General features: G+C 42.2%; 1 protein-coding gene across 2 annotated transcripts in view; it reads left to right on the forward strand.

Moving 5' to 3' along the window:
• INPP5F (inositol polyphosphate-5-phosphatase F) overlaps positions 1 to 26,249 on the forward strand; it is a 104,404-nt gene that overhangs the window by 7,850 nt on the left and 70,305 nt on the right. For both annotated transcript variants that reach the window (XM_010375982.2, XM_030940795.1), the window contains one exon: positions 16,140 to 16,220. In XM_010375982.2, the coding sequence (XP_010374284.1) occupies positions 16,140 to 16,220 (81 nt within the window). The remainder of the gene's footprint in view (positions 1 to 16,139; positions 16,221 to 26,249) is intronic.

The raw sequence follows: 26,249 nt of genomic DNA on the forward strand, positions 1-26,249 counted from the left end.
GGATGAGACTCATCACCTGGCCCATAGCAGGTTTTCTGCGAAAGTTGTATTGAATGAATTGAAATAATTCTAGTCCCTGGTCTACCTTGTATAGTTTGAGCAGCAAAGGGGTTGTAGGGAAGTTTAAAGGGAGAATCTAAGAACAAAAGACTAGAACACACTGCTCTTGCCACCTAAAAAAGTCGTGCAAATTTCTCACTGTCATTTTATTCAGTGAAGTAGGAATTTCACTCTTAAGCCTGTGGAATTCATTAAATTTATTTTCTTTCTGAATAAAAATAAATGGGACCCATAGACTTCTTTATTTTTTCCAAACCGGCCCTTGTGCAGAGAAGGTTGTTGTTGCTAATTTTAGTGATGGAATTTTTATGATGGAATTTGTTCATGTATTTGCAGATAATACTGGACTACTGGAAAATCAAACTAGTTTGATCAAACTAGTTTGGGGTATATCGCAACACATTGCCATGTTTCTTGGGTGCATTATGAATGCATCACCCAAAGATTTATCTAATCTTTGTTTGAGGTGGTTGTTACTCTCAGGTTCTTAAGGTAATGAGTTTGGAAAGTTGTAATTTAAGCTGTACTTCCTTTTTCGTTCCCAAACCATGATTTTTCGTTTTTTTTTAAATAATAGAGACGGGGTCTCACTATGTTGGCCAGGTTAGTCTTGAACTCCTGGCTTCAAGCAGTCCTCCTGCTCAACTTCCCAAAGTTCTCGGATTACAGGCATGAGCCACTGCACCCAGTAGCAGAATCAATCTGCTGTTGATTCAAGACATTCTCAGAAGCATAGTCCAACCTTGTTTTGGCATGGTTTTATGGGGAATTAAATGCATTAGAACTTTACAAACTGTATTACTACCTCTTTGTGTGTCTTTTTGTAAACGGTTCTATTCCTGTTCAAATATATTTTAAAACATAACCTTTAAAAATCTACCTTTGCGGCCGGGCACGGTGGCTCAAGCCTGTAATCCCAGCACTTTGGGAGGCCGAGATGGGTAGATCACAAGGTCAGGAGATCGAGACCATCCTGGCTAACATGGTGAAACCCCGTCTCTACTAAAAAAATACAAAAAACTAGCCGGGCGAGGTGGCGGGCGCCTGTAGTCCCAGCTACTTGGGAGGCTGAGGCAGGAGAATGGCATAAACCTGGGAGGCGGAGCTTGCAGTGAGCTGAGATCTGGCCACTGCACTCCAGCCCGGGCAACAGAGCGAGACTCCGTCTCAAAAAAAAAAAAAAAAATCTACCTTTGCAAACAGAGGTTTGAGAAGTAGCAGCAATGTCACAGAGCCTCTCGTCAGTCTAAGTCCTTAGCTGATGTAAGTCATAGTCATTATGTGTCAGCTGCCCATAATTGAGCTGGGGAGAACGTTTGAGTCAGTATGTTTAACAACGTAGGGAAATAATGATTGTTAAAGGTTATCGGTAGCTATTGATAACACATTAAGTGATAATGTATAAATAATATTTGTAAAGTGAGGATGAACACTGAACATTCAGCATTACAGTACCTTCACAAGACTTACTGGTGGTATCTTAATTAAATCACATGTTTTTAGGATGACTCATTTTCTGGTTGTTGGAGACTCTTAAGGGATCTGCTTTCATTCACAAAATAGCATCCACACATTCTTGCTTTGGTAAGTCTGAAATACAGGTTGATTTTAGGTCAGTGTTCCCTGATTTTTTTTTCATTTAAGTTATTTTATTTTAATTTCAGGTTCCTTCAAGTTTACCCTTGCGTTTTTTCTTTTTTTTTTTTTTTTTTTTTTTTTTTTGAGACGGAGTCTCGCTCTGTCACCCAGGCTGGAGTGCTGTGGCCGGATCTCAGCTCACTACAAGCTCCGCCTCCCGGGTTCAGGCCATTTTCCTGTCTCAGCCTCCCGAGTAGCTGGGACTACAGGCGCCGCCACGTCGCCCGGCTAGTTTTTTGTAGTTTTTAGTAGAGACAGGGTTTCACCGTGTTAGCCAGGATGGTCTCGATCTCCTGACCTCGTGATCCGCCCGTCTCGGCCTCCCAAAGTGCTGGGATTACAGGCTTGAGCCACCGCGCCCGGCCTACCCTTGCATTTTTTAAACTTGATAGTGGGATACTTTAAAATACTGAGGCAATTTTCTTTATGAATCTCATTCTTTGAAACAGCTTTTCACTTTGAAGTTAACACTGAATTTCAAATTTCACAATTTCTGCAATGTCAATATGGATGATTTGAAGCAGTTATCTAACTGAAATGTTAGGAAATTAAAAACATCCCATAATGCTCTCAATTTTAGTAATTCGCAGGTATAATATTGGTGTTTCGCAGTATCATTATACATTGTTTTTATACCAGATATAAACATTCTCCTATTTCCGGCTTAAAGAATGTCCTCCCAGGGAGCAACTGTGTTGGGTGGACCTAGGAGTTTAGAAGAGTAACAGTCTCTTTTCTAGGCAGGGACTTCCAGAATTCATCTGTGTAGCTGTGTCATTTACTCCCATTTGCACCTTCCAAATACTTTTCTTGAAGAAGCAGCCCTCACCCCCCAACATCTAACTAATTTAGTATTATGTTTATTTCTCCTAACAAATTATATCGCCTAAAATTCTGTGGGCCGGGCGCAGTGGCTTATGCCTGTAATCCCAGCCACTTTGGGAGGCTGAGGTGGGCAGATCACCTGAGGTCAGTAGTTTGAGACCTGCCTGGCCAACATGGTGAAATCCGGTCTCTACTGGAAATACAGAAATTAGCCAGACGTGGTGGTGAGCGCCTGTAATCCAGCTACTCGGGAGACTGAGGCAGGAGGATCGCTTGAACCCGGGAGGCGGAGGTTGCAGTGAGCCGAGATGGCACCATTGCACTCCAGCCTGGGCAACAAGAGCGAAGCTCTATCTCAAAAAAAAAAAAAAAAAAATTCTTTGAAGTCGTTTAATCCTTTTACAAACAGTTATTGAAGACCTGTCTGCTAGGCATATGCCAAAGTAAAAAGATACTTAAAACACCATCCCCATCCTGGCAGAGGATGTGGCCTGATGGAGGAGAGACACACATTCTATAGAGGCAGATACCCTGATGGAGCTGTAACATAGAGCTCATTTGAGGTCAAGTAAAATGGCAAATCCTAGACCTGATCAGGTTTGAAGGTAGCTTTCTGTTGGTGAGGACTTGTGGTATAATGACTGTACAAACAATTGTAGATGGGATAGAGTAAATAAATTTTGAAAAACAGTTTCAGGAAAAGATAGGAAATTTTTTTTTTTTTTTTTTTTTTTGAGATGGAGTCTCGCTCTGTTGCCCAGGCTGGAGTGCAGTAGTGTGATCTTGGCTCGCTGCAACCTCTGCCTCCCGGGTTCAAGCGATTCTCCTGCCTCAGCCTCCCAAGTAGCTGGGATTACAGGCATGCACCACCACGCCTGGCTAATTTTTGTATTTTTAGTAGAGATGGGGTTTCACCATGTTGGTCAGGCTGGTCTCGAACTCCAAACCTTGTGATCTGCCCGCCTCGGCCTCCCAGAGTGCTGGGATTACAGGCTTGAGCCACCGTGCCCGGCCAGGAAATTATTTAAACACCAACTGGTAGAAAGGTTACATCTATTTAATGAAGGAAGTGCTAATTTTATGCTTCTCTGTTAATAGCTCTAACATGAGGAAAGGAAAATACCGATTCTTAGCTCATCTGTGCTTTGATTTAGCTCTCAAAATCCTGTTTTTGAAAGTGATATCAAAAGACAGTTTTGGGGACAGCAAAAGGTGAGGGGTATATCGCAACACATTGCTATATTTCTTGGGTGATGCGTTATGAATGCATCACCCAGGGATTTATCTAATCTTTGTTTGAGGTGGTTGTTACTGTCAGATTCTTAAGGTAATGAGTTTGGAAAGTTGTAATATAAGCTCTACTTCCTTTTTCATTCCCAAACCATGACTTTTCTTTTTTTTTGAGTAATAGAGACGGGTCTCACTATGTTGGCCAGGTTAGTCTTGAACTCCTGGCTTCAAGCAGTCCTCCTGCTCAACCTCCCAAAGTTCTCGGATTACAGGCATGAGCCACTGCACCCAGCCCAAACCATGATTTTTAAATGTGTAGGTTTCCTATACTGCTATTAAGTGGTATACCGTTAAGTTGATATCTTTCATAATTGTGTTCATTTCCATCAGGTCCTCCTAGGCTGAAATGTCCTAATTACATTGTGTGACCTTTCATGAAAGTCCTTTTCTTTAGTTGTCCTCTGTTCTTTTTTGAGTTGCTTTGGGTCTTTTCTTGAGATGCGACAGTTAGGACTTTATGCTTCGTATAGAGAATCAACAATTTTGTGTTTGGATATTGTAGAGTTTAAGAACCAATTTCTAATTTCCTTCATGATGATCAAAACTTGTGCCTTGCTGTGCTGTAATTAGATCCCTTTTTAAATAAAAATGTCTAGAAATTTTTGTTTTTTTTAGAGACAGGGTCTTGCTCTGTCACCCAGGCTGGAATGTGGGATAGCCCACTGCAGCCTTGAACTCCTGGGCTTGGGTAATCCTCCCGCCTCAGCCTCCTGAGTAACTAGGATTACAGGTGGACAGCACCACACCTGGCGAATGTTTTTTTTTATTTTTTATTTTTTATAGAGACAGAGTCTTGCTATATTGTCCAGGCTGGTCTCAAACCCCTGGGCTCAAGTGATCCTCCTCTCTGGGCCGTCCAAAGTGCTGGGATTACAGATATGAGCTGATGTGCCTGGCCTGGAAATTAAGTTTCTTTTCTAGGTGGTATCTCTAATCTTTTAAATATTCTTGTGGTTACTTTTTGAAGTGTATTTCCTTCTGCTAGTTTAGACCATCTTTTATGCCACCTCCCTATATTATGCGATCTTTATGCAGTTTATATTACTTTATTACATGAGAGTTTAAAGTTGTATGTGCTACAGGTATCATCTTTCAGTCAGACTGATAAGACCAAGTTACTAATACACGTCCTTCCCAGTGACCTATAATCATTTGCACTAGTGATTCTCAAGCTGGCTGTACATTAGAATCACCAGAGGGAGATTTAAAGAATACCTATTCCAGGGCCCTGCCCTAATCAATTGAGACCATCTCTGATGCTCAGGGATTAGTACTATCAAGCTCTTAGATGATGATAATGAGCAGCCAGCACTGATAACCACTGAGTTAGATTTAAGACTGGGGAATCACCAGCTGCTAGACCTTCTAAATTGGATTAGCTCTTTAGCTTGTGGAATGCTGGAGAATAATTACCGTTAGAGAGTTCAAGGAAATGTGTATCAAACTTTGCATTTGTAAGATAGCACCTGAATCAAATTATTCCTTAACCTGTTTTCCTGGCCTAATTAAATTCTGAGAATTAAAGCATAGATGAGCTAACAATGGGAGCTTTTAGTTTCTCATTCTAAAACCCTTTTCCTCATCCGTTTGATTTTGTGTTGGTGATTGTCTTTTTAGAGCAGTAATATCCTTTGTCTTTAGCAGGAAATGAAATATGGGTCTGATTATTTATACATACCCTGATACCTTTTTTTTTTTTTTTTTCTTTTAAGACAGAGTGAAAGTGCCTATAAGCTTCAGCAGCTGTGCTTTAAAACCCAGGCTTGTTCTTGGGCCGAGGGAGTGCTTTCATTCTTCCATCTTGGAATGAGTGACTCATGCTCTGTGCAGGCACACAGTACTTAATCAGTTGTTTTCTGTGTACCAGGAAGAGGAGGGCATATGAAAATAGAAGCCATGTACTGCCAAATGGATCTGCAATAAGAGTGGAAATGTTGACCTGATGGGTCAAACAATGAGCTTATTGCAAATACTTATTGGTTTCGGGTGTATGTTACATTATTAATTCACTAAAATTTGGGATTATTTCAAAAATGCTATACTCTTATAAGCAACCCTTCCTTATAGATAACGTTGATGATCTTAGCTTTTACAATTTGTGAATTTAACATTTTTTTTTGAATTTGTATGCCACATTAGAGTATACCTTCTGAAGGAAAGATCAGAAAACAATACATTTGTTGGATTAGATCAGTTACATGGTTATTCTTTGCAGAAGGATAGTATGAGTCTGCTGGCCATTTTCTCTGCCATTCCAGTGCTTTCTGTCCCCAGAGTAGCCATTAATGTGGTCAGTAGGATATCCACTACTGAGGGCAATTGCTGCTTATGCCTGGACTAATACTATCTACACATGTCCTCTGTACAGACAGACTCTTTAATGCCAACTTGTTTTATTTCTTTAGTGAAGAACCACAGATTTTAAATACATACCCACATTTTGAAGTCTCAGCTGTATGCCAGGCGCTATACCAGGCAGCAAAGTCAGAGCAGCTCGACACAACACACATAGTCTCCCTTCTTGTGTCAATTACAGTACCTGCTTCAGGACTTCCTCTATCGTCTTGTGTCTCTTATCTCTATATTAGTATGAGAAGTTATGTGCACCTGCTAGAGTTTTCAGGATAATATAAAGATTTCAAGATAATTTAAATTGCCCAGGCCAGGCATGGTGGCTCATGCCTGTAATCCCAGCATTTTGGGAGGCTGATGCGGGAGGATCACTTGAGTCCAGGAGTTTGAGATCAGCCTGGGCAATGCAGATAGACCTTATCCCTACTAAAAAAAAAAAAAAAAATGAGCCAAACATCATGGTGTGTGCCTGTATTCCCAGCTCCTTGGGAGGCTGAGGTGAGAGGATCGATTGAGTTCAGGAGTTGGAGGCTACAGTTAGTTGTGATCAAGCTACTACACTTCAGTCTGGGTAACAGAGTGAGACCTTGTCTCAAGGGAAAAAAAATATATTGCCCAGAAGTTTTAGGTGAGTCTTTCATTTTAAGAAACCATATTCTCATCATGTATTATATTTATTGAAAGATAAATGCGTTTGTTATTAAAAGCACCTGAAATTAAAAATCCAAGCTCATTCCTGGTTTGTATAAAAGAAGAAAATAAATACATAAATAAAAGTGCCTGCATAGCAAAGACTGATATTTTGGGGCTAACTTCAAAAACAATAAAAACTTAAGATGGTATTCTTATTACACGTCAATGAAAATAAGCAATTGGGAGGAAAAATTTATTTTTACTCTGATGCTTTTTAAAAATTTTGTTCAATAACTATTGAATGAGTGCCTGTTATGCTGGACTGCAGGTGTATAGTGGTAAACTGTAAATTGCCATATAATTAAATAAACTGATAGAGGGGTTCAGACTCAATCGTTTGTCTTTATTTCTTTAATTTTTTTTTTGAGATAGGGTCTCACTTTGTCACCCAGGCCAGAGTGCAGTGGCGTGATCATGGGTCACTGTATCCCTGACCTCCTGGGCTCAGGTGATACTCCCACTTTAGCCTCCTGGGTGGCTGGAACTACAGGTGCCTGGCTAATTTTTTGTATTTTTTGTAGAAATGGTGTTTCACCATGTTGCCCAGACTGGTCTTGAACTCCTGGGCTCAAGCAATCTGCCTATCTCAGCCTCCCAAAGTGTTGGTTTACAGGTGTGAGCTACCACACCCAGCCAATAGTCTGTCTTTTCATTGGTTAGTTGAAACTGTTTACATTTATTGTAACTATAAAATGTATTAGAAGTTATTTCTACCTTTTATTTATGTTTTCCATTTATTATGCTTTCTTTATTTGTATTGCTCCTGCCATTTTCCCCCTCTTTTCTATTGGATGACTGAAATTTTGTCAGGTATCTTTCTGTTGCTCATTAAAAGTTACACTTTCTATTTATATTCTTCTGTAGTTTCCCCAGCCTTAGGACCTCATACTTACTCACATATGGAACTGGAGTTTACCAGTATCCATGTCTTTCCCAAGCATGTTTTTACCTCCCTTGAGATTTCTGCCTTTTCTAGATTCTCCATCTCTCATGTGTATGTAGTGGGTTTGGGGCGGGGGAGGAAGTTTGCAGTCATGCTTGATTTACCATTTGAACCAGAATTTGGTTATTGGGGCTGGATGCTGGATGCCCAGTTTTATGCTGTATCACAACTGCAGGTAATGTTTCCCATTCTGAGAAAATAGAATTCTGGGGCATATCTAGGCATTAAGGTATTTCCATGAAGCATTTATTACTCTGAGAAGGCATTCAGAAATTATGGTTCTACCGTGAGGTTTAGTAATTGAAAAATGTATTGAAGTTGGGTTTTTTCTTTCATACTTTTTTCTTTCTTTTTTTTTTTTTTTTTGAGACGGAGTTTCGCTCTGTCGCCCAGGCTGGGGTGCAGTGGCGCCATCTTGGCTCCTTGCAACCTCCGCCTTCCGGTTTGAAGTGATTCTCCTGCCTCAGCCTCCCGTGCCTGGAATTACAGGCACCCACCACCACACCCAGCTAATTTTTGTGTTTTTTTTTTTTTTTTTTTTTTTGAGACGGAGTCTCGCTCTGTCACCCAGGCTGGAGTGCTGTGACCGGATCTCAGCTCACTGCAAGCTCCGCCTCCCGGGTTCACGCCATTCTCCTGTCTCAGCCTCCCGAGTAGCTCGGACTACAGGCGCCGCCACGTCGCCCGGCTAGTTTTTTTTTGTAGTTTTTTTTTTAGTAGAGACGGGGTTTCACCGTGTTAGCCAGGATGGTCTCGATCTCCTGACCTCGTGATCCGCCCATCTCGGCCTCCCAAAGTGCTGGGATTACAGGCTTGAGACACCGCGCCCGGCCAATTTTTGTGTTTTTAATAGAGACAGGGTTTCACCATGTTGGCCAGGCTGGTCTTGAACTCATGACCTCATCATCCACCTGCCTCGGCCTCCCAAAGTGCTGGGATTATAGGCATGAGCCACTGTGCCTGGCCCCATACGTTTTTATTTTAAGCCATATGAAGACCCTAAAAAAAATTATGGAGAGGTTACTGAATGGTAGGAGCCCGGAGTTTTAAATACATACACGTTTCTCAACTTGAGGTGAACGTTATTAACATTTATTATGTGACAGATGCTGGGCACTTTTCACATAATGCGTGTAATCCTCATGAAAACCTGGGACTACAGGTGTCCGGCTAAGTTAGATGAAACTCTGTTTACAAAGGAGGAAACTGAAGGTGAGAGGGATTCAAAGACTGTAGTAGAGTGAGGATTCTTCACCCAGCACACCAAATGCAGACTGCATCTATAGCACATCCAAGTAGCTGAATTCTGTCCAGCTTTCCAGTTCTACAGTCAGCCCCAGTCCTTGCACATTCTTACCTGTAACCTGACTCTCTGGCTTCAGGCCCCTTCAGGTTCATCCTCTACACATTTGTCCTGTGTTCTATCTCAAATCCAAATCTGCCCTGCTGGAGGAGGCGGCTCCTGATTTTACTACCTGTTGTCCCACTGAGTGGGTTCCTGTTTAGTTCTTCAGCCTCATTCTTCCTGCTCCCTGTCTTATTCTGCATGGCCAGCAGTACCAAACTATTTAGAGTCTTCTTTGCCTTCAGTAGACATTTGAGTGTCTGTTATATGTTAAGCAGCCTGCTAGAGGCCAACAACAGCTTTTTGTTTTTATTTATTATTATTATTTTTTGAGACGGAGTCTCACTATGTTGCCCAGGCTGGAGTGCATTAGTGAGATCTCAGCTCACTGCAACCTCTGCCTCTCAGGTTCAAGCGATTCTCCCACCTGGGCCTCCCAAGTAGCTGGGAGTATAGGTGCCCGCCACCACGGCCGGCTAATTTTTGTATTTTTAGTAGAGATGGGGTTTTACCGTGTTGACCAGACTGGTCTCGAACTCCTGACCTCAAGTGATCTGTCCTCCTTAGCCTCCCAAAGTGCTGGGATTATAGGCATGAGCCACCGCGCCTGGCCTGACAACAGCTTTTTATTTTTTATTTTGTGTATTTATTTTTTGAGACAGAGTTTCGCTCTGTTGCCCAGGCTGGAGTGCAGTGGCGTGATCTCAGCTCACTGCAACCTCTGCCTCCTGGATTCAAGCAATTCTCTGCTTCAGTCTCCCGAGTAGCTGGGATTACAGGTGCTCACCACCACGCCTGGTGAATTTTTTTTTGTATTTTTAATAGAGACAGGGTTTCACCATCTTGGCCAGGCTGGTCTTGAACTCCTGACCTCATGATCCACCTGCCTCGGCCTCCCAAAGTGCTGGGATTACAGGCATGAGCCACTGCGCCTGGCCAGACAGCAGCTTTTTAAATGATTCAGATGGTGAAGGTCTTGTCCCTGGGCAAGGATAGTAGCAGTAGGGGTCAAGAGAAGTGAAAGATTCATCAGTTATTGGGGAGATACAACCAATAGCACTTGGTGAAAAAAAAAGGCATTTTGGAGTACTTGGGATAATAGTCCTGAGCTGAAAGCCCCATACAAATATGAGAGGATTGCACCAGAGAGAATTTGGTAGGGAAACTTATAGTGTTAGAAAGAACTCTGGTCTGACTGGGTGTGGTAGCTCACGCCTGTAATCCCAGCACTTTGAGAGGCCGAGGTGGGTGGGTCACCTGAGCCTGGGAGTTTGAGACCAGTCTGACCAATATGACCAAACTGGTGGCGCATGCCTGTAATCCCAGCTACTTGGGAGATTGAGGCAAGAGAATTGCTTGAACCTGGGAGGTGGAGGTTGCAGTGAGCCGAGATTGCGCCATTACACTCCAGCCTGGGCGACAAGAACAAAACTCCATCTGGAAAAAAAAAAAAAAAAAAGAGCCCTAGTCTGAGAGTGGGAAAGTGTTTTGATGTTAACAAGCTGTGCAGTGTTGGGCAGTTACTTTACCTATGCCAGCCTTAATGTCTTTGTCTCAAATAACCCAGATGAGATGACTTTACTTTTGCCACCATAAATAGTAAATCCTTCCAACTTGATTCTGTGATGACTTTTATCTTTTGCCACTTTAAGTAGTAAATCCTTCCAGCATGATTCTGTGCAAATTATCTCATTTAAACTTGCCTCCACTTTCTACATCATATGTTTACCCACCCATTTGGGAGCTTTCTGTGTACCATGTGCTGGGAACAGAAGCTCGAGGAGACAAGGTCTAAATGAGCTTCCTCTTCCTGATGAATTGCTGTTCAGTCAAGGAGACAGGCAAGTCAGTAATGACATATGGACTAAACCAAAGTAAGGTGCCGTGATGGGAATATGCGCAGGGTTTAGGGGATCCACATGAGAGAGTCTGGTCAGCTCTGCTGGGTGTGGGTGGAGTGGGGAATGTGTCCGGGAAGAGGACTGACCCTTGTTCTAAGTCTGGAATGAAGGGCAGGCAGAAGTGGGTGGGGAGTCACATTCCAGGCCCAGGCTGCACATAGTTCAGGATGACTGAAGGCTAGGTTGCCGGGGGTGGGGGGCAGGAGGGGGATGGAGAGGACTAGCCCATGCAGGGTCTCACAAGCCTTTCCAAGGAATTTGGACTTTATTCCCAAGGCTGTGGGAGTTGGACTGGTAGTTAGCAATATTCATATTTATCCCTTTTTTAATGCCTAATGTGTTTCTTTCACAATATTAATGTTATACCAACTAGACTTTAGGGCAAAAAGTATTATTTGAGATAAAACCAGTTATTACATCCTGATAAGCAGAGCAGTTCACCAGGAAAATATAATAATCCTGAAAGATATACAAATAAGGAAGAAAATAAAGCGTGAGATCTTAAAAAGTAAGACCTCTCTGAAAAACTAACAGGTGAAGCAGTCAGAAAAATTAGCAAGTACGTAGAGGAGTTGGACAAAATTCACAAGGTTGTGCCAGAAACCAAAGTTTCATTAAATATTTCTCCTTAACACTGTGGTTTTGTTTTCTCTTCTCTTCTGTTTTAGTGCTATTAATGCTGATCTCTTTATACGAAATTGATTTGATGACCCACTAATGGATTGACTCCCCCCCTTTTTCTTGACAACACTGAATTTAAAAATATACATACATTTTAAGCGCACATAGAACACTTGCAAATTGACTTTCCAAATTCCTTTCCCACACCTAGCCTCCAGTGCCCCATTACTCCTCCGTCCTTCCCCTTGCTAAAACAAAGACGACTTTGACTCCTGTTTTTACTGAGTCAAGGGCACAGGATACACTCATCTGCTTCTCTTCTCCATTTCTATGTTTAGACTTTCATCTTTTCTTCCAGACTTAGAAGAAACAGATAGTATCTTCTTTCCTTTCCAAGGTTAACTTTTATACCTGTAGCTTTTTTTTGTCCACCTGTCTTCTTTTCCTTATTCAACATTTTATCTCTTTCTTGTTTTTGTTTTTTTGTTTTTTTGAGATGGAGTCTCGCTCTGTCCCCCAGGCTAGAGTGCAGTGGCACCATCAGAGCTCCCTGCAGCCTCAAATTCCTGGGCTCAAGTGATCCTCCTGCCTCAGCCTCCTGAGTAGCTGGGACTACAGGTGCATGCCACCACACCTGGCTAATATTTTGTAGAGAGAGGGGATATTGCTGTGTTGCCCAAGCTGGTCTCAAACCCCTGACCTCAAGTAATCTTCCTGCCTCAGCCTCCTAAAATGCTGGGATTATAGGCATGAGCCACTGAGCCTAGTCCCTCCTCTTGTTGTTAAATCCAGTTGTTTCTTCTTGATCGTCTCATCATGAACTCAGTCTTATGGGTTTAACTGGTTTTCATTCTGGACTACTAATGACTATTGTTTTTAGTAATTAGACTACAACACAGACTTTTTTTATAGTTTTTTTTTTAAGTTGAAGTGTTATTTTCTTGACTGGATGATGCATTTACATGGTTCACAGTGCCAAAGATGGAAAAGGGTATTGAATGAGGAGGTTCTCATTAGCCCTTCCTCTCAGCTGCAGTGTGCCGCATCCTTTCTGCCATGCTTCCTCTTGCTCTTCTCACTCATACCCTCATCCATTCCCACTCAGGAGAGAACAGGTGTCTCAGTGTCATCTTTGATTTGCCCTCTCCCTGTCCTCCACATAGCTTCTTTTGAGGACTTTCATGTTCATCTTCTCCTGTGGATTCTTCACCCACTACCAGCTTACTCCCTAAGCTCTTTTCTTTTTCTTTCTTTTTAAATCTTTTTTTTGTTATTTTTTCTTTTCTTTTTTTTTTTTTTCTCAAGCTCTTTTCTCCATGACCTTTCATGTCATTTCAGGCCAAGACTTTTGCAGTAATCCAAGTGGGTTTCTTACTCCCAATCTCCACCTCTTTTCAAATACTATTTCATGAAACTTTTGTTTCTGGTACCTACACACGTCTATGTGTTCACTAGTTCTTGATGTAAAAGTATCTCTTACGATGGACCTTCTAAATGATTGAAAACACAGTTTAACTTTTGGGTAAGGTTTCCTTAGTTACATCAACCTTGTGTTGTAATCCCTGACTGTAATCTTGTTTTACCTATTTTATTTATTATCTGCTTTCCATGGTCTCTAGGAAGCTCAGGCTCATTACTGTTTTTTTGTTTGTTTGTTTTGTTTTTTGAGATGAAGTCTTGCTGTGTCACTCAGGCTGGAGTGCAGTGTCGTGATCTCGGCTCACTGCAACCTCCGCCTCCCAGGTTCAAGTGATTCTCCTGCCTCAGCCTCCTGAGTAACTGGGATTACAGGCATGCACCACCATGCCTGGCTAATTTTTGTATTTTTAGTAGAGACGGGGTTTCACCATGTTGGTCAGGCTGGTCTCGGACTCCTGACCTGTGATCCACCCGCCTTGGCGTCCCAAAGTACTGGGATTACATGTGTGAGCCACCGTGCCTGGCCAGGCTCATTACTGTTTATTCAAGTTTTTCCACAGTTGGCCTTAGTTTACTTTTCCAGCATTATCAGTTCATATCTCCGGTGTACCTACTGGTCTTCTGTTATCTACACTGTTTGCTTCATTATTTTTATATCATCTTAACGTGATACAGTGTCTGGTTCCTGGCAAGTACTTGGTATGTGTTTTTCCAATGATGGGGCACATACCAGAACAAATCTTGTACTTTTTTTATCCGCTGTATTATTTTTTCTTGCTGCTGTCCTTATGCTTGATGCACCACTTCTTCTACATGGCTCTCCCTGACTGCTTTAACTCTGTTTTTGCCTTCCTCTTCTGTATTCCTAAAGCTTATTTGGTACCCAAGGGATAGAGTCCTACAACTGTGGTCTGTTCATCTGAGGTCAAGGTGGCAGAGTTCTGGGTAGCCGGAGCTCTTTCCTTAGCAGGGGCATCTGTGTTGGCAGATGTTGAGACATGGCCTGCCTGATACAGGATTCTGCCTCACTATTTGGAAAGAAATCAGGGTTATCTTTATTCCACTGGCATTAGGGTTAAATAGTTAACAACTAACAGAGATGAAATCAGTAAATACAGTAACTGATACTAAGGAACAACTTTGTAAGCCAAAAGATACAAAAATTAAAAACTGAAAATGTTTGCAAACATGTCAAAGAGTTGAAGTCCTTAATATGAAAGGAACTCATAGGTCAATGAGGGATATAAAGAAAAATCGTTAGGAGGCATGAACAAGAAAATCATAGAAGATGACATGACATATAAGCAGCCATTTTTTTTTTTTTTTTTTGAGACAGAGTCTTGCTCCGTTGTCCAGGCTGTAGTTGAGTGCAGTGATGTAATCTTGGCTCACAGCAACCTCCACTTCCCGGATTCAAGCGATTCTTGTGCCTGAGCCTCCCAAGTAGCTGGGATTACAGACGTGAGCCAACACACCCAGCTAATTTTTGTATTTTTAGTAGAGATGGGGTTTCTCCATGTTGGCCAGGCTGGTCTTGAACTCCTGACCTCAGGTGATCCTCCCGCCTCGGCCTTCCAAAGTGCTGGGATTACAGGCATGAGCCACCATGCCTGGCCATAAGTAGCCAATTTTATAATTAAGTGTTTAATCTTATCAGCAATAGAAAAGAAATAAACATCATGTTAGGCAATAGATGCCAGATGCCATCAAATTAGCAAAATTAGATAAATTCTAAATTTTTAACTCAAAATTATTATTATTATTTTTTGAGACAGAATCTTGCTCTGTCCCCCAGGCTGGAGTGCAGTGGTGTGATCTTGGCTCACTGCAACCTCTACCTCCTGGGTTCAAGCCATTCTCCCACCTCAGCCTCCTGAGTAGCTGGGACTACAGGCACATGCCACCATGCCTGGCTAAGTTTTGTAGAGATGAGGTTTCACCATGTGGGCCCTCTGGTCTCGAACTCCTGACCTCAGGCTATCCACCCTCAGCCTCCCAAAGTGCTGGGATTACAGGCATGAGCCATCGCATCCAGCCAAAGACAAGTTAGCTTTTTTTGCCTTCTGTTGAATGTATCATAACAAAGACATTCAAGATACAATAGTCAAAACTCAAATGAATTTGTGGGGCTAAACTATTAAGTGTATAATTACTCTGCGAGTTACAAATTAAGTGTAAGTTTCACTAAAATAAACTGCAAATGATAATAATGAAAATGTAGTTTTAATTTTCTGCCAAGACAAATATTGTTTTCCCTCTTGCTAATCTTCATCTGTTGAACTACCACAAATGTTACATGTATTACCATGTATATAACCTTTTGCAGTCTGGGTCACACAAGAGAATAAACCCTGTCCTTAGGCATCTGTTTCATGTAATGAATTTGCTTCTCTCTTGTGTGTCTAGAATGGAACCAGCTTGTGTCATCTAATTTCTCATATGGAAGAAGTGAGAAAACTGTCACCTAAATCACTGTTCTGTGGTTTAGATGAGGAACACTGATTGAGATGCCTGGCACATAGAAGGCACTCAAACGGAAACAGTTCCTATTGTATTCGTCCTGGAAGTCATATAAAAGAGCAGTTGCTTTCCGGATTTCTTTGTTTGGTATAAGCATCTTTGGGAAAAGGTATTTTCCAGAGTATGATCCAGTAAGTGGACAGCTCTGTGGCAATTTCTTAGGCCCTGTCTTTGGATCCGGAACTGGCTCTATGCTGTAGGACCACAGGCAGCTCCTCCATTTGCCTTCTTGTAGTGTAATGGCCCCGTTCCTCCACTGTAGGGCGCCAAGGTACTGCTTCCTATCTGGGAAGATTTTCTGATTGTTACTGCTCTCCCCTTAACTATCAGAAGCCTTACTATATCCAAAGCCTTATTCAGGCCTCACATTTAATACTTTGTCACAAATTGCTTTATGGTAACGTATTCCATTTGGATATTCATACTACTTTTTTGGGACATTGATTTTTTTTTTTAATACACTGCTAAAGATATTGTTTTAATATATTTTCTAGTGAATATTTTCTCATCACTGCTTCCTATTTCCTTTTAGCTACTGATCTACTTCTTGCCTGGAATCCCATTTGTTTGGGGTTGGTAGAAGGTGTTATTGGAAAAATTCAGCTTCATTCAGGTATGTTTCTGTAAACTCCTTAAACTTGTCAGATTTATTGTGGTATTTTTTGGTGTTTTCCTCTTTGAGGATACATGAGATTCTCTTACAGCTTTGATTCCTTTGTCTTAATTTTGGGTCTGCTCAAAGTGGCTGTATTTCCATATAAGTTTAATGAAATAAAAAAGAAAACTTTAGAAAAAAGGTGACATAATATTACACTTCTTCCTGTTACAAAACTTACTGAACACCTGCTGTGTGTCAGGAATCGTGCTTGTTGGTAGAACACAATAATGAGCAAAGACCGACCGACCTGTTTCTACCCTTATGGAGCTTACAGTTTAGGAGGAAAGACAGGTATCAAAGAGTAGTCACGGAAATAAACGTATGATTATTTGATAATTGTGGAAGGTGCTGTGACGGAAAGATATAGCAAATGCATCGATCTCAAAGGAGAGCAGTAGGAATAAAGCTGGAGAGGCAAGCAGGTGGCAGACCATGACTGATTGGCTTTATGTCGGCTGTCTGTTCCTGATGCAGTCAGCTCTGCCAGAGGAGTATGGGTCTCTTAGCACACGGTGTGGTCCTATCAGAGAACCCTGTCCAGGACAGGCAGATTGATGGGAAGTCTGGGTCACTCACCAGGCCCTCACTTGGAATGACAGGCACCTGTGTCCTGAGCTTAAAGGGAATTTTGTTGGTTGGAAAGTATAACAGGTATTATACAGGCAGGTCCCAAAAAGCTAACGAAAAGGGGCCAAATGAAATTTTATTTTTTCTTTTTTGGTGCCTTGCGCTTCAGGGAGCTTTTTAAAATTAGAGATGGGTTCTTGCTATGTTGCCCAGGCTGGTCTCAAACTCCTGGCCTCCAGCGATCCTCCTGCCATGGGCTTCCAACGTCCTGGGATTACAGGCATGAGCCACCATGCCTGGCCTAAATGAAATATTTTAAGCACTACATTTAAATAAATATTTTTCCTTTGGTATCGATTTTGATGAGTTATGAATTATAGGAGGCTTTGCCATTATTTCTGTGTAATTGCGAGTATATATCTCTATAGTGTGTCCTTTTTATTTAAAAATAATATTAAGCATTTGGGAGCTAGATTGATTTTTGTGTATCAGAAATAAGCACATATATCGGGAACAAGCTAATTTTCCTTTGCTAGATTCTTTGGTTGTTTTAAAATATGAGCCAGGCGCAGTGACTCACACCTATAATCCCAGAACTTTGGGAGGCCAAGGCAGGCGGATCATCTGAGGTTGGGAGTTCGAGACCGACCTGACCAACATGGAGAAACCCTGTCTCTACTAAAAGTACCAAAATTATGTGGGCGTGGTGACGCATACCTGTAATCCCAGCTACTCGGGAGGCTGAGGCTGGAGAATTGCTTGAACCCGGGAGATGGTGGTTGCAGTGAGCCAAGATTGTGCCATTGCACTCCAGCCTGGGCAACAAGAGCGAAACTCCATCTCAAAAATAAATAAATAAATAAATAAATAAATAAATAAATAAATAAATAAAAGGAAATATGACCAATGTGTTTGGAGCCATCTCTGTGCCTTTCCCCAAATGTTTCCTATTTCCTTCCCCTTAAAGGAACCTGCTACTTTGAATTTTGTGTTTCCTGGGTTTTCGTTTTTGCTTTTATTAGATATGTATTCCTACAGATGTTGCTAAGGGTTGTATTTTGGGGATTTTATATAAGTGATATTAAGTTGTTTTTGTTCTTTCACTTATTTTTATTTATATTTTTGAGATTTATTCATGCATGAAACTGTAGTTCCTTATTTTCACTATTTATGAATATATCATGATTTGTTCTTTTTCCTCTCACTGGGTAATTGAGTTATTTCTTTTTTTGTTTTGCTATTAGAACTAATACTGCTATGAGCATTGTTGTATATTCTGTATTTGGTAGGTTTTTTAAAAAAATTCTTTCAACACAGAGAAGAAAAGCATTTAGTCATTGTGTAACCATGTAACCAAGTATTTTAATAACACTCTCCTACCTGTCCACATTTACATACATATATTTTTAATTCATTTACATGCTGACAGGATAATTTCACAGCTGGGTGTTCTGAGCTAAAATTCGTTTTCTGTTATTTAAATGACATGTATAAAACTTTTGAGTTATTTTTCCTCATTTTCAGTCACATCTTAGCACAGTGAATAAATCACTGCAATCAGTTAGGAGACCTGAAGACAAGCTGTATTTATTTAGCTTTGAGATATAGGAGAAGCTGCCTAACATCTATTTCATGTATCTCTTGTTATGTAACAAGCCAGTCCCAAAAGTTAATGGCTTAAAACAACAACAGTCTATAATTTCTCATGATTCTATGGGTTGACAGAGCTGCTCTGCTCTCCTCTGTTGTGTTGGCTGGGGTTACTCACGTAGCAACATTCACTGGGAGTTTGCCTGGGTGGCCTTAGTTCTCCTTCACCTGGCCCCTTTCTCCATGTCTCTCGTCTCACAAAGCCTCTCCTTGAGTCCTCCTCTCTCTCCTGGATAACCTGGATGTCCTTTCAGGGTAGTGACTGGGTGCTGAGAAGACAGCTACCAGTGTTCAAGGGCCTGTATATCTTAAGTTGTTACACAAGGTAAAAGAAACTGCTCTCTTCATTTCCATAGGATATTGTGAGTCCCAAATGAGCTAACTATCGTACCTGCAAGTGTTTAGTAAATTGTAAATCACTATTTTATCAAGGCTCTTTGGTTGCAAATACAAACCTATCAGCTTATGCAAGAACACACACTTTTTTATGAAGAACTCAAGGGACCAAAAACAAGACAGAAACGGATGTTGTACAGGATCCAGGATTACTTTATTGGGGCAGCTGGTCTCTGACAACTGCCTCTCCTCCTATGTCTCTTTTATTCTTCTCTCTTTTTGACTTTCTCTGTTTGTATGACGTAGGACAAATATCTGCCTTCAAAATGACACCCCTAGCCTCAAACCAACTGACAACTGATATTCCCTGTAATGACTGGAAACTGACCAGCAATCAGAAAAGATTGAGTAGTGAGTCCACGTTAGACTTCTAGGTAAGAGACTTATTTGCCCATCTTGGGCCATGGGACTCCTGGCCAGGGTCACGTAGGTCAGATATGCTCCAGAGTCCCAATCCTCTAGGTGGAAGTCAGAGCAGGAGGGTTTGGACTTGGCAGACAGCTCAGAAGCTATCTCCTACAACTAATGTGCAAATTAAGTTAGTTGATGGCTGATGAGTTGGTGATACAGTCACAGTATGGTCATTTAGGAGGTGGTGAAGGTATGGCCATCTGTGGTCAGCCCCCTTTATATGTACTGCTCCTCCTTTCTGTTCTTTGGTCCCAGAATAGATGGTTGATAGGCAGTGAGAATACCTGTGATGTAGGATATTTTGAAAGAGGGAGAGGTGGAGAGTAGAGTGAACTGGAGAAAGTATAAAAAAGGAAAAAAGGGCAGGGAAATTTTCTTAATTTTTCATTCTCCTAATCCTTGGACCTTTTTTTCCCCTTCTTCTTGTCACATCACTTGAAAGGTTTGGCTCTTAAGAAAGAGAGTGGGGGCCGGGCGCGGTGGCTCAAACCTGTAATCCCAGCACTTTGGGAGGCCAAGACGGGCGGATCACGAGGTCAGGAGATCGAGACCATCCTGGCTAACACGGTGAAACCCCGTCTCTACTAAAAATACAAAAAAGTAGCCGGGCGAGGTGGCGGGCGCCTGTAGTCCCAGCTACTCGGGAGGCTGAGGCAGGAGAATGGCGTAAACCCAGGAGGCGGAGCTTGCAGTGAGCTGAGATCCGGCCACTGCACTCCAGCCCGGGCGACAGAGCCAGACTCCGTCTCAAAAAAAAAAAAAAAAAGAAAGAGAGTGGGGAGGCAGCAAAGGAAACTCTTTGCTGGGCCCCTGCTGCTTTTCCCTCCCTCCCAACCCTCTCCATGTCATTCCACCCCCAGCCCCTTGCCTGTGAGCACCCATCTTACTTACTCTCCTTATCTGTCCTCAGGGATGCCTCCTCCTCTCCTCTCCCTGCCCCCTATTAAAGCTCTTGCCCTGGGTCAGATTGGCTAGAAGGGAGGTATGTGCCTGCTGTGTGTGAGAAAGAATTGAGAAAATTACTTGACGGGCATTTTCCCTGGGAACATCTTATCTTTGGAGGATAGTGGTTGAGGGGAATAAAATGTCTGTACTGAAACTCTCTCCTGTTTCCCTCCTACTTATTCTCCACATATTAATGCACAAATTTTTCTTCTTGCCTAGGGAGATGGGAACATAAATTTATTTGAACAGATGTCATTGACAGTCTTAAAGTGGCGTGGGTGAGCCATGCCGCTGTTCCTGACTGTCACTGAACTCTGAGCTCTGTGGAATGAAGCAAGTGCTCGTGACTTAGGAACTGTATTAGTTTGCTGCCATAGCAAAGTGCCACCAGCTGGGTGGCTTAAACAATGGAATCGTATTTTCTCACAATTCTGGAACACAAGTCTGAAATCAAGGTGTTGGCTGTGTTGGTTCCTCCCGAGGCCTCTGTCCTAATCTTGTACATGGCCACTGTCCCCTTGTGTCTTCATGTGGTCTTCCCTCTGTAACTGTGTGTCTGTCTAAATTTCCTCATCTTGTAATGACACCAGTCATTTTGGATTAAGGCCCACTCAAACTCATTTTAACCTAATTACCCCTTTGAAGACCCTGTCTCTAAATATAATCATATTCTGAGGTCCTAGGAGTTAGGACTTCAGCATATGAATTTTAAGGGGACACAGTTTAGCCCATAACAGGAACATAATATCCACCAAAATGCTTCATTACAAAAGCATGTCAAAAAGAATTCCTTCTAGTCTGGTGTTGCTGTTTCCTGCTGCTTGCCCTTATTTCAGTGTGATAGGCCAGTCCTTGAATATCATTGACTAGGAACCCACTCCAGATGTGGACTAATTCTGCAAGATCACACAATTGCCTTGAGTCAGGTGACCTCATCTAAGCCTCAGTTGCCATGTATAAGACAAAACTGATTATAGTTTCTTGATACAGTTATTGCGAAGATTTAATAAAACTCACATAAAGTGAGTTCTTGGTAATAATATGCATTCAGCCAGACGTGGTGTCTCACACCTGTAATCTCAGCACTTTGGGAGGCTGAGGTAGGCAGATCACAAGGTCAGGAGATCGAGGTCAGCCTGACCAACATGGTGAAACCCCGTATCTGCTACAAATACAAAAATTAGCTGGGTGTGATGGCACACGCTTGGAATCCCAGCTACTCTGGAGGCTGAGGCAGGAGAATTGCTTGAACCTGGGAGGCAGAGGTTGCAGTGAGCCGGGATCATGCCACTGCACTCCAGTCTGGGTGACAGAGCAGGACTCTGTCTCAAGAAAAACAAAAAAACAAAACAAAAAAACCATTCAGTATATGCTGATTACTATTTTTTTTCCCCTCTTAAAGATCCTTATGGGTATCAGATATTCTACTCAAGAACCACTTACATTGTGGCTATACAATTTTGAACAAATTTTAAATATGGACTATTTTTCTAATGTTAATTTTTGCTAAAACTGTAATAAGAACAAGCCACAGGCCAGATGTGGTGACTCAGCCTGTAATCCTGGCACTTTGGGAGACCAAGGCAGGTGGATCGCTTGAGGTCAGGAGTTTGAGACCAGCCTGGCCAACATGGTGAAACCCTGTCTCAACCCCGCCTATAATCCCAGCTACCCGAGAGGTTGAGGCAGGAGAATCGTTTGAACCCAGGGGGTGGATGTTGCAGTCAGCCAAGATCGCACCACTGCACTCCAGCCTGGGCTAGAGAGCAAGACTCTGTCTTAAAAGACAAAAAAACAAGAAATGAAAAACAGAACAGAACAAGTCACTAAAGACTACATTGTGAAAATGTATAAAAAGTAGTATTTTTGGTAATAACAGATTAGTAGCATTAGTGAAAGTTATTTTGTAATCCACATGTTTCTTTTAAAAAATATGATAGAAGAATTTCAAACTGTTTTTGTTTGTGTTATCCTTTGTTGACAATTGCCTGCCCTTTTAGTAAGCTCTGCCAAAAAAAAGGTTCTGTGTACCCTAATGCCTAGAAAATACCTATTTAGAACCATTAGCCTGTTTCTGGGTTGCAAGACCTCTTCCTCAGACATTTGCAGGCAGGTGGACTTCAGCCAGGGTGTAATGTAGTCTGTCTTCTGACAACTCAAACGTATCTGACTTTGGTCTGACCAGTTGAGATTTATGTATTTATTTATTTAATTTATTTTTGAGACGGAGTCTTGCCCTGTCGCCCAGGCTGGAGTGCAGTCACGCGATCTCGGCTCACTGCAACCTCAGCCCCCCGGGTTCAAGCGATTCTCCTGCCTCAGCCTCCTGAGTAGCTGGGATTATAGGCACGTGTCACCACGCCCAGCCTATTTTTGTATTTGTAGTGGAGAGGGGGGGTTTCCCCACGTTGGCCAGCCTGGTCTTGAACTCCTGACCTCAGGTGATCAATCTGCCTCGGCCTCCCAAAGTGCTGGGATTACAGGCATGAGCCACTGCACCCGGCCAAGATTTTCTAATATGAGGAACAGAAAGTAGGAGGGATGTGTAATGTATCAAATAGGTGAAAGAAAAGTGTGGATCTGTGAAAAATCAACATTAAAAAAATTCATTGTAGTATCCAGGAGGAAATCAAAATGGTAGTCAAGGCCGGGTGCGCAGTGGCTCACACCTGTAATCCTAGCACTTTGGAGGGGCCGAGGCAGGCAGGTCACTTGAGGTCAGGGATTTGAGACCAGCCTGACCACACGGTGAAACCCCATCTCTACTAAAAATATGAAAATTAGCCGGGCACGGTGGCATGTGCCTGTAATCCCAGCCACTCGGGAGCCTGAGGCATGAGAATTGCTTGAACCCAGGAGGTGGATGCTGCAGTGAGCTGAGATCTTACCACTGCACTCCACCCTGGGTGACAGAGTGAGAGTCCATCTCAAAAAAAAAAGAATGGTAGTCAATTTCATATCACAATTGCAATTACATATTAATTTTTTCTTTTTCTTTTTTGTCTGTCTGCTCATGGAAATAACCTCCAAGAAGACAAGAAGACAGCAGTTAGGGCCATGTCTATTCTGCTTACCTGCTGTGTCTCTCTGTGCTGGCCCACTACAGGGCAATTCAGAAACAGTCAGCGAGTACTTATGGATTTAACAAGTATCTATGGAGTACCTACTGTGCCCCATGGCCTGTACTCAGTGCTGGGGCTGCAGGTTGAACAAGCTGGGGCTGTAGGTCGAAGCTTCTAGAAACCTAGACTCAGAATCTGAGTGATAGATGTTAATTACCAGTCACACAGTTTTACCATTACAAACATAATTGTCTGAAGACAAGTGTGGGGTGCTGTGGTGTGTATGACAGAAGAGCCCAACTGGGTGGAGCTGGGGCTTCTGGATGGAAAGCATCTCATATGGGTGGAGCTGGTGCTCCTGGTTGGAAGGCATCTCATATGGGTGGAGCTGGGGTTCTAGGATGGAAAGCATCTCATACGGACAGGGCCAGGGGTGGGAGGGGAGGCATTGAGAGGAGAGGTGGTTCTTGGCAGAGTATGCAGCTGTGCAAAAGGCCCACATGATTGATGTGTTTCTTCTCTTCATTTTCTGTGTACTGTCTGGGTATAGTCATATCTTCACACAGATATCCAGGAAAAGACTGCTTTAGGCTGGAGATTTAAAATAGATCACAAAAGCTCTTCAAGTTAAAATGTGTTTTCAAGATTGAGAAGAGGATAAGCTCAATTAGGGTAAGAAGTAAAGATAAAAAGCAAAAAGATTCATTAGTAAAGGAATATATCCCACGATATATTCAGGACTACATGAAGAGAAAATTGTCAGGAGTCTTGATTAATGTGGCAATAGAGGCTCTTTGTTTAGTAATTAACTGAATTACTACTGATAGTACTGAACAACCCTAGACAAAAATTCACTCAAGTAGGTCTCATTCATTAAAATAGTACTCGCCATCTGCTGTTCTTTCACTTTTGAAGTGGTGACGATGTCTCAATCATTAAGATGGTAAAGTGTATTATGCATATGATTTTAATACTGATTTTAGTCTTCTGCTGTCTATGGAGACTTTGCTATGGCACTAGTGACATGGAATTTTTATATATTCTAGTGGTGAATGTTTTAGTGCATGCATTGTTTTAGTGCATGCCTTAAAAGCCGTTGGAAACCTCACTCCTTAAGGACATTGGAGAGAAACAAGAGGGTCTGACAAGGTCCCTGCAGAGCTTTCATCCTCTGCTGCAGGCCTGGGTCATGGCACAAACCTTTTAGTTATTGCTTCTGTTTAGATATGAGTTTGCCTGTGTACAGCTATATGTGGGAGAAGCAGGTTGTTTTATTGTCTACTGACAACTCACATAATTAAAAACATGTAGGTATTGTGATGCTGGTTACCTAACTCTATACATGTATTAAAATCATTGACTTGTTTCCTTACAATGGATGAAATTTATAATATGTAAATTATATATAAATATATCTTGAGGTACAATTTAAATCTTGTAACATAATATTTCTATCAAAATATAAGTGATCTAAAATATAAATCAAATATAGTCTTCTTTGGCCGCATGCAATGGCTTACGCCTGTAACCCCAGTACTGTGGGAGGCCGAGGCACGTGGATCACCTGAGGTTGGTAGTTTGAGACTAGCCTGACCAACATTACTAGCCTCCCTAGTAGCTAGTAATCCAAGCTACTTGGGAGGCTGAGACAGGAGAATCCCTTGAACCCGGGAGGCAGAGGTTGCAGTGAGCCAAGATCATGCCATTGCACTCCAGCCTGGGCGACAAGAGCGAAGCTCCATCTCGAAAACAAAACAAAACCAAATACAGTCTTTTTTGTTTTGTTTTTGTTTTGGAGACAGAGTCTCACTCTGTTACCCAGGCTGGAGTGCAGTGACATGATCATGGCAAGTGACATGACAAGACTGCAGCCTTGACCTAACTGGGCTCCAGTGATCCTCCCATCTCTTTCTCAAGTAGCTGGGAATGCAGGCACATGCCACCGTGCCCAGCTTATTTTTGTATTTTTTAATAGCGACAGGGTTTTGCCACGTTGCTCAGGCTGGTCTTGAACTCCTGGGCTCAAGCAATCTGCCTGTCTTGGCCTTTCAAAGTGCTGGGATTACAGGCATGAGCGCTGTGCCCAGCCTCAGATACAGTCATTTTATATTCATTTTCTCATTTACGAGGATCTCAGAGTTACTGACTTTCAGAGGTAAGATTTACCTTTTTTTTTTTTTTTTTTTTTTTTTTTTGAGACAGAGTCTTGCTCCTGTAGCCCAGGCTGGAGTGCAGTGGCACAATCTCGGCTCACTGCAGCCTCTGCCTCCTTGGTTCAAGTGATTCTCGTGCCTCACCCTAAGGTGGCTAATTTTTGTATTTTCAGTAGAAACAGGGTTTCATCATGTTGGCCAGGCTGGTCTCGCAAGTGATCTGCCTGCTTCGGCCTCCCAAAGTCCTGGGATTACAGGCCTGAGTCACCACGCCTGGCCTAGAAGTAAGATTTTCATCGGCGACCAGATTCCTAGTTAACCCTTAGAAGATTCTTTAACTATAATTTAGCCGATCCATTCTCTTAACAGACTTGAGTCTTAGACGCGGGCAGCTAAATGGTGTTAGAGGATTACATTCGCTGGTATCTTCTCATTCATCTTGTTTTTGCTTCTCTCCTGTTCCTTTTCCTTTCCTCTCAGGTACCTAGATGCTGAGTGCTTCATCCTTCTCTCTTTGCTCCTCTCAGCTTGTCCCTACATTTTATGCTTCACAATTTCCCACCTCCCTTGTTCCTAGTCTTGAGCCGGTCTGCTTGGTGCGGATGGTTCCACCTCTATGGTAGAAGTGATGCTTGAACAAGTCACATGAATGTGACCCACAGTTCTGAGCTCCCCAGAGCGTAGTTACACAAGTATGCTTCTTACTCTTGAGCATATCTCTAAGTGGCATGGCAGATTTTTATATTTTCAGGCAGAGAGATACTTGAGAGGCAGGCCGGCGTGCCTCATGTGCTATTCCA

Source organism: Rhinopithecus roxellana, chromosome 11, assembly GCF_007565055.1.
Source record: "Rhinopithecus roxellana isolate Shanxi Qingling chromosome 11, ASM756505v1, whole genome shotgun sequence".
NCBI classification, from domain to species: Eukaryota; Metazoa; Chordata; class Mammalia; order Primates; family Cercopithecidae; genus Rhinopithecus; species Rhinopithecus roxellana.